The 13,389-nt window shown below is 40.6% G+C and overlaps 1 protein-coding gene across 1 annotated transcript in view; it reads right to left on the bottom strand.

Moving 5' to 3' along the window:
* The window catches only part of MRPS35 (mitochondrial ribosomal protein S35), a 55,635-nt gene that overhangs the window by 33,676 nt on the left and 8,570 nt on the right, over positions 1-13,389 (bottom strand). Inside the window, exon 5 of the mRNA XM_084628727.1 lies at positions 12,790-12,929. Within this exon, the coding sequence (XP_084484853.1) occupies positions 12,790-12,929 (140 nt within the window). The remainder of the gene's footprint in view (positions 1-12,789; positions 12,930-13,389) is intronic.

Here is a 13,389-nt window from a genome sequence, read left to right on the forward strand (position 1 = left end):
CGCTTGGGGAGGTGGAGTAATTATGCCGACAGGAGAGCTCTCTCCCGTCAGCATAGAGCGCTGCACTACAGCTGCGTCGCTGTAGCAATTCTAGTGTAGACTAGCCCTGAGCCAATGGTAGCGAAAAGGGCTAAAATAATTAGGAAGCTTTAACAAACTTCAGGAAAAATGTATTAGATTAATAATGAGTAGGATTAAATTAATGACCCAAAAATGGCTGAGGCACAGAACTTGGAATATATGTCTTTAACCAACAAGAGGGAAAAAAATTGGGAAGTAGCACTAAAAATGTCACAGCACTAACTTCACATAACATTTTACAAATAAATATACAAAAGCTATGTTCCCTGTTCTGAAGGTCTTATGATTTAAGACAATATGACAATGCTATTGAGGAAGATTGTTTTCCTCTAGGTCCAGACTATGTAAGAACGATTTATAGAATTTAGCAATGTGTAGAGGAGACGGGCTTACAGAGAGAATGGATGTCTGCTAGCATGTGACAGCACAATCAAAATGTTTGACAAATGACCTAAATGTGGATTACCTGTATTTTGCTGCATGTCACACCACAATTTACAGATTTTATTTTAAACTGTAAGTTCTGTTTTAAACAAGGTTCTGTCTACTAATTATATTAACCAGTTTCTTGAAAGAAAACAAAAAACACATTGTAACTTGCAACTGTAAATTCCCTCCACATGAATTTAAAACCTGGACCTTCACATCACATAGAGGTCAGCATCTGTTAAAGGTTTGTAGTGGGGCCTAGCCACTAGATGGGGACTCATCACACACAGTCTGTGGGTTACACAACTACTTAGTAGGCAAGCAGTAGAATTTTGGAGATCAGAAATATTGAGTTCTCAACCTTGCTTTAGGAGAGGAGTGTGGTGCATTGACTGGAGATAGGATAACCAAAGCACATATCTAGCACATTCAGTCCGAAAGGCAATTTGAGTGGAAGAGAGCTCTAATCTCCGTACTGCCTGCAATTTCCTTATGAACTCTCTGTACAGTTATTTGTAAGAAGGGGATCTTGACTACCTTTTAGTATCAGGATATGAGGTTTTCATAATAAGGGCTGTGTAAGTGTATGGAAATATAAAAAGCAGTCAGCAGATGTAAGATGTGAATTCTGTCTGTTGCTTACAGTTCAGTCCACATTACCCTATATAGGTACAGGCCAGAGGGGGTGGGGGGGGAGAAGAGAGAGGGGATGAGAATTTCCTCCTATTGAACAGGCAGCCTGATTTCACCCTAAACTCAGAATGTCGCACAAGATCCAGTACACTTGAGAGGTCTGGCTCCATGCAAGACACACATCAGTGTGTGCAAGAGTGGGTCTCGTATAACCAACACCATTTAAAATGGAACCTCTTCCGGGGAAATGCCATACCATCACAGAGCACATTAGAAAAAGGTAATGAGTAAATACCTTTGCTCTCATAAGATTTTCTGCTGGATCCTTAGGGTCTACAAAGAGCACACTGAATGAGATCTTAGAAGACAAAGTTCTAAGTAGTTTAACTTTCATTAAAGCTTCAACAACAAAAACCCTTCTATAAGCCACTATTTAAAACAGCTGAGAGAGGACATTTCTACTACCAGTTTTAAGACGTATTTTTGAATAACCGTATTCAATTAGGTATTTTGTGGCTAAAATTTTGAGAAACATTCTTTGTCAAAGACTTCTTTTAAGAATGGGTCAGTGCTGCAGAAAGCTATATGAACAGATTATGCTATGAGCTCTGCAGGGTTTCAGCGACTGTGGGGCAAACACACAACATGTTAGCATACATAGGCACTGGAAAATCATGACTATCTAAGCTTGCTTTAACAGAACCTCCTGGTATATTGTGAAAACCATCAACCCAGATCTCAGGCATTAGCTCTTATTTACCAACAACGCAAAACACTTCCATTGCAACATAGCAGTACTTTTCATACTACATTAGTTGTGCGGTATCTTTATCTGTTATACTCGCATGTGCATAGTGTAATTATCCCAAACTCATGACAACACACACCTTTATCGCATTCTCATATTACTGTGTTTCATGAGCAACATTTAATGGTCTGCTCAGTTTATGTTACAGGAATTTAAAAAGATTTCATTTTTATTTCTGTGCATTCAGGGCTGCATTACTGTGACAGACATTTATGCAGTTAGCTACTTCAAGCAGGATAATAATTTCACTGTTTACAACTATCAACTAGAATGCTCCACACTGTTTTATGATAGTTAATGTTTATAACCCATAGTATCATTAACAGTCAATGATGTAAAATGACAGCCGATTATATTTTCAGTCCTATAACACCAGGTTTGGCTAACAGCAGATGAGATTCCTATTTGAGATTAGACCCAAGCAAGTGCATTGGAGGGGGAGGGAATGAAAAAATTGGGGGGACAAATTAAGATCTTAAAGAGCCTCTACACAATTATTTTCCTCAAAAGCAACACAATTTCTACACTTTTGTTTTATAAAACAAATCTAAATTTGCACATCAGCAACAGAGGTTTCCTTTTTCCACAGCACAATGGAGACTGTTGCAGCAAATACCTGCAAACTCACTGATAGAATCTCAGTCACTGTTTGACCTAATGCCATCTGCTTTCCACCTTAAAATCTCCTCCCCGCACCCCCCCCACCCCAAAACACACACACACACACACCAGGCAGATTATGTTGTCACAGGATTAATCAGAGAACACTAAAGACAGAATTCATTAATGGGGTCTGGGGTATGATCATAAGTGCCTCGAAGGCCATATGGCTAGCTGTTTCATTTGTACTCCCTTTTTTTGGTTGAATACTAATAACGAATATCCACATGCTGCTCTATAAACACTATATCACATGTTAATATCAGAAGACACACATTTCAGCTAGATAGGACAGTGTGTGTTTCAGGGGGAGTCACATGCGTGTGTAGGTACGTGAACACATACACCTACCTCTAAATCATTCAGAATATTCCTGTTAGCTAAAAAAACAACCTGTATTAGGACGTGGCTACTGAATATATGTAGCACCAGACCACTGACTTGTGATAACAGATGGTTACATTTTCTTTTTCCTCTGAAGCTTATTTTTCTTCTGAGCAATGCTCCAGTAACAAAAGTTACTGGTAAAGAAAATTTTAGAAAATTGTTGGTTACTGACCAGTCAAATTCAGTTCCAATTCACAAATGTAGCAACTTGTATCTAATGGGCAGGTGAGGGAGGGAAAAACAAAAAACTCCCCAACAAACTGGATAGCTCAGGGAACTAGATAGCTCAGAGGTAACATTATTCAAAGTTAGCATATTCTGATGGCTCTTCTAAAGAATTAGCCAAGTTGATGGTCTTCTGAAGCTTTTAACGGGACCTGTCCTTATCATACAAAAGCCACTATGACAGAGCCCACTGTCAGGGGGTCCAGACAGAGAGCTAATATCTCAGCCACAAAGGCGATTCTTAAGATCAGGCTGAAAAATGACAATACAGTGCTTTTCAATAGCACTAAGTTCATTACACAAAAATAGAGAGAGTTCATCAAAAGCCATTTTCTGCATTATACTGCACAACCCCAGAACCTCTATGCTTTATAACAGATGGTCACTGACAGCAATCTACCAGATCTACATCATTATTAAGTATTTGGATTCCGATGTCAACAAGAAATAATCACCGGAAAGAACTGGGATTTAAGGACATTTACATTTCCGAAAATCTGAAGTGTAGCAAAATGCCTAATAAACCTATTCTAAAAAAAAACCCAGAAAAAACCCAACTGATTTTTAAAATTTTGGACTAGAGTGTTTCAATTTCACAACTACCTTGTTTAAAATGTAAGACTAAAAACAATCACACGCACCCCCCCCCCACAAAGATACAAACACGAACACTGAGAATAAGATTTTAAGAATAAAATCAGGGTACTAAATAATGCACAGTTTTCTCAGGCTCTGAAGTTTCACATTGCCAGCTAACCACTGGTCAACTAAAAGAAGAGAGAAAAAAAGAGAAGGACCCCCCCCACACACACACAGTTTTGACAGACTTATGGAGAAGCCTGGATCCACAGCAGGAACAGTGAGCATCTAACTATTCCTGCAGGAATGACAGCTACTACCACACACCTGCCTGTCCCAAAGAAGTGTTGTTTTTTGTTTGTTTATTTTTTTAATACCATTCTTTTACTGATACAAAAGCAATGAGAGCCCCCCACACATACACAGGCAGGCTGGGGGGCAGGTCTGTAGCTGACCCTTGGTCTTGCACAGGGTGCACCGGGAATGTTTGCTGGGCTGTAGGTGTGGGTTGGGTGGGGTCACAGTTTCTTGATACCAGGCACCCACCATGTGGGCTAGACAAATGCATGAAGATAAGACAGTCCCCAGCCTTCTTCCCGCCACTGTCAAGAAGACTGTTCCTCACAGTTGTAAAGGGAGACTGCTTCTGCTGAAGCCCCATTTCTACAAGCAGCAGAGGCTAGCATTGCCACATCACTACTGGCAAATGGGGTTATTAGAAGTGCAGTGTTACATCGGCCTAATTTACAACCTGCATTCATTTATATTTCCTATGAAACCACTACAGTTTTAAGCTGCACATGGGCATCTGGATCTCCTGAACTGCGGTGAGCAATTTTCACATGGCGATTAGCTTCTAACCTGAAATATTGAAACCTGAAATAACCTGCTGTCTTTATGCTCCTGCATTGATTGTTACAGACCTGATTCAAAGCCCATTAAAGTCTATTGAACTACTTTGACACTCAAACTCCTACAACAGATAGCTGCAGCGGAACGGGAGGCAGCAAACAGAGCTGTAAACAGGGGAGTTCGAGTAGGAGTTTGCAATGGAAGTTTAGGGGGGGAAGACTAGGAGAACCAGGCGGAGGAACAGACAGGCTAGTGAAGGGAGTGTGTGGTGTTCTGGCATTGTTGTGGTGCTCGTTGGGGATTTGTTTTGGTTTGGTTTGTGTTTCCCGGACTAACAGGACTTAGGTGAGAAGGCGATGACAGATACAGAGGCAGCAGTGGTAGTGACCCAAGCAGTGGAAGACACAATGAAGATGACAGGATGTAGAAGCTGCGGCATGTACATGATCCTGGAGGGGGTACCTGAAAAGAGTTTTCTCTGCATAAAGTACCACCTGATAGAGCTGATGGAAGAAAAGATCTGAGGATTGGAGATGCAGGTGGAAACTCTGAGTTTAGAAGGGGGTTCGAGCAGATGATGAAGTAAAGACATGAGGAGGCTGAAGGGGAAAGCTCAGACTTGCAGATGGAAGCAGGACCAAAGAACTCTGAGGGAAGAAAAGTGAGGGGGAAAGTGGACAGGGGAAGCATGTGACTAAGAGAACCAGGCAAAGGAAGAGAGGGGCTTGTGAAGGAGAAACAGATCTCAGGAACAGGTTTGCAGAGTTGGAAAATGAAGAAGGGGCACAGCAGCTGGTCACTGAAGGTGGGAGGGCAAGAAAGAAGAGAAGAGCAGCTAGTTCTATAGCAAGAGGGAAAGAGTCAATGGAGATAACACCACCAAATATGAGCCCCAGAAGGATACAGGATGGGTTGCAGAGGATTGCAAGGGAGAATAGGAATTGATAGGACTTACAGCCAGAGGGAACAGAGGATAGACCAGAGAATTGCACCATCACCAGGAAAAGGCAGGTCTAAATGACTGGGGACTTCTTACTGAGAAGAACAGACAGGCCAGTAACCAGAGCTGATCCAGAGAACGGAAGGGTGTGCTGTCTGCCGGGTGCTAAGATACGGGACGTGGATCTGAGGCTGAAGAGGATCCTAACGGGAGAGGGAAAGAAACCACTGATTGTCCTTCATGTGGGAACAAATGATACAGCTAGATTCTCGCGGGAACGTACCAAGGGAGACTATGCCAGGCTGGGGAAGACACTTAAGGACATCGAGGCTCAGGTGATCTTCAGTGGGATTCTGCCTGTTCCTAGAGAAGGGCAACAAAGGTGTGACAAGATTATGATGATCAACAGATGGCTCAGGCAGTGGTGCTATAAGAAGGGCTTTGGGATGTATGGCCACTGGGAGGCATTCATGAACAGAGGACTGTTCTCTCGGGATGTACTTCACCTGAGTAGGAAGGGAAACAGACTTCTAGGATGGTAGCTGGCACAACTGATTAAGAGAACTTTAAACTAGGAATTTGGGGGAGATGGTTGGGAGATGTCCAGGTAATCTCCATGCTGGATTTTAACACTGAGAGGAAGGAAAACAAAGTAAGAAAAGATACAGCCATGGGTAGGAGAATGGACATAAGGAGGAAGGGCAGTGTGGATACCAGTTTAATAGGCGATACTGGAGGTAGAACGTCTGTGCCTAATCAGGCAAAGAATGTGAGCAAAGCCAAACAGCAAAAATTAAGATGTTTATATATAAATGCGAGGTGTCTAGGTAACAAAATGGAGGAACTAGAGTTTCTGGTGCAGGAAGTGAAACCAGATATAGGGATAACAGAAACATGGTGGAATAGTATTCGTGACTGGAGTACAGGTATTGAAGGGTATGTGCTGTTTAGGAAAGAGAAATAAAGACAAAGATGGTGGAGTAGCACTGTATATCAATGAGGAGGCAGACTATAAAGAAATAAGACGTGATGGAATGGTGGGCAAAAATCACATTGGGGAAGAAAGCTACTAGAGCCTCTCCTGGGATAGTGCTTGGGGTGTGCTATAGACCGCCAGGATCCGATTTGGATATGGATAGAGACCTCTTTAATGTTTTAATGAAGTAAATACTAATGGGAATTGTGTGATCATGGGAGACTTTAACTTCACAGATATAGACTGGAGGATGAGCGCTAGTAATAATAATAGGGCTCAGATTTTCCTGGATGCGATAGCTGATGGATTCCTTCACCAAGTAGTTGCTGAACCAACAAGAGGGGATGCCACTTTAGATTTGGTTTTGGTGAGCAGTGAAGACCTCATAGAAGAAATGGCTGTAGGGGACAAACTTGGTTCAAGCGATCATGAGCTAATTCAGTTCAAACTAAATGGAAGAATAAACAAAAATAGATCTGTGACTAGGGTTTTTGATTTCAAAAGGGCTAACTTAAAAAAAATTAAGGAAATTAGTTAGGGAAGTGGATTGGACTGAAGAACTTGTGGATCTAAAGGCAGAGGAGGCCTGGAATTACTTCAAGTCAAAGTTGCAGAAACTAACAGAAGCCTGCATCCCAAGAAAGGGGAAAAAATTCACAGGCAGGAGTTGTAATCCAAGCTGGATGAGCATGCATCTCAGAGAGGTGATTAAGAAAAAACAGAAAGCCTACAAGGAGTGGAAAATGGGAGGGATCAGCAAGGAAAACTACCTTATTGAGGTCAGAACATGTAGGAATAAAGTGAGAAAGGCCAAAAGCCATGTAGAGTTGGACCTTGCAAAGGGAATTAAATCCAATAATAAAAGGTTCTATAGCCATATAAATAAGAAGAAAACAAAAAGAAGAAGTGGGACCGCTAAACACTGTGGATGGAGGGGGGGTTAAGGATCATCTAGGCATGGCCCAATATCTAAACAAAATACTTTACCTCCTTTGCAGCACTCCTTTAATGAGGAGCTTAGGGATAATGGCAGGATGACAAATGGGAATGAGGGTATGGGCGTAGATATTACCACATCCGAGGTAGAAGCCAAACTCGAACATCTTAATGGGACTAAATCGGAGAGCCCAGATAATCTTCATCCGAGAATATTAGAGGAACTAGCACATGAAATTGCAAGCCCATTAGCAAGAATTTTTAATGAATCTGTAAACTCGGGTTGTACCGTATGATTGGAGAATTGCTAACATAGTTCCTATTTTTAAGAAAGGGAAAAAAAGTGATCCGGGTAATTATAGGCCTGTTAGTTTGACATCTGTAGTATGCAAGGTCTTGGAAAAATTTTTGAAGGAGAAAGTAGTTAAGGACATTGAGTCAATCGTAATTGGGACAAAATATAACATGGTTTTACAAAAGATAGATTGTGCCAAACCAACCTGATCTCCTTCTTTGAGAAGGTAACAGATTTTTTTTAGACAAAGGAAACACAGTGGATCTAATTTACCTCAGTTTCAGTAAGTCATTTGATACGGTTCCACATGGGAAATTAGTTAAATTGGAAAAGATGGGGATCAATATGAAAACTGAAAGGTGGATAAGGAACAGGTTAAAAGGGAGACTACAACGGGTCATACTGAAAGGTGAACTGTCAGGCTGGAGGGAGGTTACTCGTGGAGTGCCTCAGGGATTGGTTTTGGGACCAATCTTATTTGATCTTTTTATATTACTGACCTTGGCACAAAAAGTGGGTGCGCGCTAAGAATGTTTGACGATGACACAAAGCTGGGAGGTATTGCAAATACAGAGAAGGACCAGGATATCATACAGGAGGATGTAGATGACCTTTAAACTGGAGCAATAGTAATAGGATGAAATTTAATAGTGAGAAGTGTAAGGTCATGCATTTAGGGATGAATAACAAGAATTTTTGTTATAATCTGGGGACTCATCAGTTGGAAGTAATAGAGGAGGAGAAGGACCTCGGAGTATTGGTTGATCACAGGATGACTATGATCCGCCAATGCGATATGGCTGCGAAAAAAGCTAATGTGGTCTTGGGATGCATCAGGCGAGGCATTTCCGGTAGAGATAAGGAGGTGTTAGTACTATTATACAAGGCATTGGCGAGACCTCATCTGGAATACTGTGTGCAGTTCTGGTCTCCCATGTTTGAGAAGGATGAATTCAAACTGGAACAGGTACAGAGAAGGGCTATTCGGATGATCCGAGGAATGGAAAACCTGTCTTATGAAAGGAGACTCAAAGATCTTTGGCTTGTTTAGCCTAACCAAAAGAAGGCTGAGGGGAGATATGATTGCTCTCTATACATATATCAGAGGGATAAATACCAGGGAAGGAGAGGAATTATTTAAGTTCAGTACCAATGAGGACACAAGAACAAATGGATATAAACTGGCCATCAGGAAGTTTAGTCTTGAAATTAGACAAAGGGTTCTAACCATTAGAAGAGTGAAGTTCTGGAACAGCCTTCCAAGGGGAGCAGTGGGGGCAAGAGACATATCTGGCTTCAAGACTAAGCTTGATAGGTTTATGGAGGGGATGGTATGATCGGATAGCCTAATATTGGCAATTAATTGATCTTTGACTATTAGCGGTAAATATGCCCAATGGCCTGTGATGGGATGTTAGATGGGGTGGGATCTGAGTTACTACAGAGAATTCTTTCCTGGGTGTCTGGCTGGTGAGTCTTACCCACATGCTCAGGGTTTAGCTGATTCCTTCCTGATCTCAAATATGGCAATTTTCCTCCAGGGCAGATTGGTAGAGGCCCTGGGCATTTTCTGCCTTCCTCTGCAGTGTGGGGCACAGGTCACTTGCTGGAGGACTCTCTGCACCCTGAAGTCTTTAAACCACAATTTGATGACTTCAGTAGCTCAGAAGTAGGTTAGGGGTTTGTTACAGGAGTGGGTGGGTGAGATTCTGTGGCCTGCGTTGTGCAGGAGGTCAGACTAGACAATTATAATGGTCCCTTCTGACCTTAAAGTCTATGACTCTATGTCTATGACTAACAATCTAGCCTTTCAAGACAGAACTAATGGTAGTCAGATACAACAACATCTCAATTTAAGTTTCTCGTAAAAAACAACAAAAAACAAGCTTTCTTCTTGCCTCATTTCCTGTTCATCACCACAGGGATCAAGAGATCCCCCTCATCCTTACAACCACTCCCAGGCCTCCACCTCTCTTTCACCCAAGAGCTACACTCAAATTTCTCAGCCACCATGTAGCAGCACTCCAAAGTAAGTAGTCACCAGAGTCAGATGCCCAAGTACCAGTCTGCAGGGCAAGCTGCAAAAGCCATCTAACAAACAATGTAATCCCACACACGGAGGGAGAAGACCGAAGAACGGGACAACACTTCTACAGGTACTTCCTTACACCCATTAAAGCCCACACATCTCTCATTCAGAGAGAATTCAAGCCAATCCTCATCACCCCGACCACAGGAAATGGAGATACCCTGGTTGAGGTAGCCAGGGTCTAATGCCCTTACTACCACTTTCCCCACCCCAATCTCCTCAACCCCAAACCCAAAAAGTACAGACAAGCCTTTTAGATTTCAAAACCAAATATACCCCTTCCCATGCATATCAAAGACCTGCCACCCTGAGGGAAGTTAATTTATACTAGAGGCACTGGTCTCAACTCTCCTTAGTTAAGATTGAGTTCCATTTTCCACAACCTCCTTGTTATGTATGAAAAACAGCATATCCTTCCCAACATTACAGCACTTACACTTTGATTACAGAATGAATTATCAAGTTTGTTAGTTTATAGTTTAAAAATAGGGTAATTCAAGATATTTAGCATCCCTCTCTGTCTTTTCTTTGTCCAAAATGATCTTAGAAGAATAAGACATCCATATGGTTAAACTTATCTGAAATCTTATCTTGCCCATAGCTACAACCAAGGTTGTTAATAATTGTATCTAATATTTTTGTAATTATAATAGGCCACAGATAGGGTTGTAATCACCCGTCACCACTGTTCCTGTATTGCTAATTTGCATACGACAATTCTACTCATTGTAAAGAGTCAGTCATATGAGGGGGACTGGACCCGTGTCAAGAGTTCTCACTGGTCAATTATTTAGCCCACCTGTCGCTGCTCTTTAAAAGTTTCTATTTCCACATACTAGCTTGGGCATCAGTGCTACTGAGCTCCACTGCATGCTGAGATGGCACTGCCAGATAGGCAGGGCAACCCTTAAAGCAAGAAGACACTGGGATTGGGTTCTCCCTGTTCCCCTCTCCCCCACTGCCTCACATACCACCTATCTGATTAACTCAGCCCTCTACACAAGTAGGTCAAATTAACACAAATTAAGAGCCAAATTCACCAGTACCCTCAGCTGTCTCCTTTGCACAGCTTTGGTGTATTGGAATCTGCCCTCAAACTAAAGTTTTAAAAATTATTTAATGTCAATACTACATCACAAAGTAGTGTTCCCTGTGTTTCTTGTTTAGTGTTCATGTATGACATTTTCAATTATAAAGACCCCAATACATAAAATTAAGTTATGCTTACAAGTAGATTTCAGTAACTTAAGGCGGGAAAAACAAACAACAATGTTTTAATTACCCCAAAACCATTACAAACCCAGGAAATTGAAAGTTAACCGTTATACTTCAGAAATCCAAAGATATTAGTGTAAGAAATGCATACTTAAGGCATCCAATAAAAACTTAACTCTCTCTTGCACTGGCAACACAAGGGGGAAAATACAAAAAAGTCTAATACATCTTTAAAAATCAATTTAATCTGATCTGGGACAACAAACACTGAAACGCCTTAATCATATGGTTATTAAAGGATGTCACTACAAGGTAGTGGTAAGGTTATATGCATGCCTTAACTGTGCATCTCTACCTTACATACGAAAAAGATCGAAAAAAGTGTTATCTTAGTTACCTTAGTGTTAATTCAGTTACCTTAGTTTGTAATGCTTGATTTTTGGGATGATAATTACAACACCTCTGAAATATTTTTAATCCCAGCCCCACCCCATTATTCACAACCTTAATTCCATTTTAATGTAGTTATAGGTCCTGGAATATTAACAAAGTCATAACTATATTAGGACCACTGAGATAATGGAATAGTTTTTTAAACATTACTTTTACCCAAAATAAAATAGAAGAGGAAAAAGTAACTATTTCTGCCACCTTGGCCCCAAGCAGTATTACACTGTTTTCACATCCCTAGGACAGGATACCTGCTTTCCATGGCTTAATTCATAAAACGTAAGAGTTTTGTTTCTGTGAACTGCTGGATATCAAACACCCAACAGACAGGTGAATTAAAGCGCTCTGATAATGACTCACTTTGCTCTTTCTGTTCTAGCTGAATAAGCTATCACCCAAATGCTCTAGTCCTCCAAGGAGTCCTCCACCAAAGTCAGGTATGACTTTATATTCTGCCATTTCTGGGGTAAATATCAAGCAGAATTAAAATTATTTCATCACAGGCCTGCTGTTTTACTATAACTCCTTTCCCCTTTGGAAGTCACCTTGAAGACAAAGAATAAAATACCTGAAATGACTACACTCCCAGGACTACATTTCTGTTTTTGGGAACAGTTCCAATCCAAGCTTTTGTTACTATCACATTCTAGCAAATTAATAATGAACATCACGAGTCAGAGCACATTAACCTGATGACATTAGATTAGAAAGCATGAGAGTTTAATTAGAAAGCTGTTAAACAGATCCCTGTGGCCACAACACAAGTTAACTCATTATAATAAAGTTTCTTATTATAATAAAAGTCTTACAGTTATAGCAAACAAATGAAAAAAATGCAAAAGCAATAATGGGTCCTAGAAGAGATCAGGCCCACAAAATGCCAGCCATTGGTCAGAGATTACTTAATTAAGTTATTCCTTGGGGTAAGGAATCTAAGACTTTGGCTTTATCAAGCTTGATGGCATTTTTGTTTCCAAAATAAATTCATGTGGCTGGTAACTGTATCTGTCTCTACCTTACAGAAAGTTTGCATGGACAGAAAGCATGCCACTTTGGCTTTACTTTAAACTGCTCCTCACTTATATCTGATACAGGTCATACTAATATGAATGAGTTTCCACATGTTGCTCTACATTTAAAGTTATCTACTGTCTTTCATTTGAGTCTCAATTGCAACATTTCTTGAAAGAGCTTGAAAAATGCCTTTTTTTGTTTACTAAAATATAATACTTACTCTTAAAGTCACCACTCTTGCTTTGGGATTACGAACAGATGGCCCTGCTGAAACATAATCTACTGTCTCAATTTCAATAGGAAAATGCTGCTCACATTTCTCATCACTGTCCAATACAGTTGGCCACTCAGTGCAGAAATCTGAGGGATAAAAAAGTTAAGTTTTTAAAAAATTGTTGCTTATCTGTATTTATAGTTCTAAAGATTTTTTTTGTATATTTATAGGGAAGCCATATTCCCTTACATAATGAAAACACAAAGCTGTTATTGGTTTACAAGCACCACCACAATATTTCTTTACTTTTGAAATTAGCACATCAGCTTCATGCTGGAAGAACCCTTTCCAGATATCCAGAAGAAAAGATGGGCTTTGCAGCATACTCTGAAGGCTAACAGCAGAGCTGGGTAGGAAACTATTTTTCCATCTCACAAATATTTTATCATATTTATATATCTTATATTTCAGAAGTCTTTCCCCCTCCCAACTCAAATCAGGAAGGAAAAAAAAAGTCAAAATTTTGAAAACATTTGAAAACCAAAAAAAGCAATTTTTTTCTCCCTTTTCAGTCAACTTTTTTGGTGGGTGGGGTGGGGGGAAGAT

The sequence above is a fragment of the Lepidochelys olivacea genome, assembly GCF_965140295.1.
Source record: "Lepidochelys olivacea isolate rLepOli2 genome assembly, chromosome: 1".
Lineage (NCBI taxonomy): Eukaryota > Metazoa > Chordata > Testudines > Cheloniidae > Lepidochelys > Lepidochelys olivacea.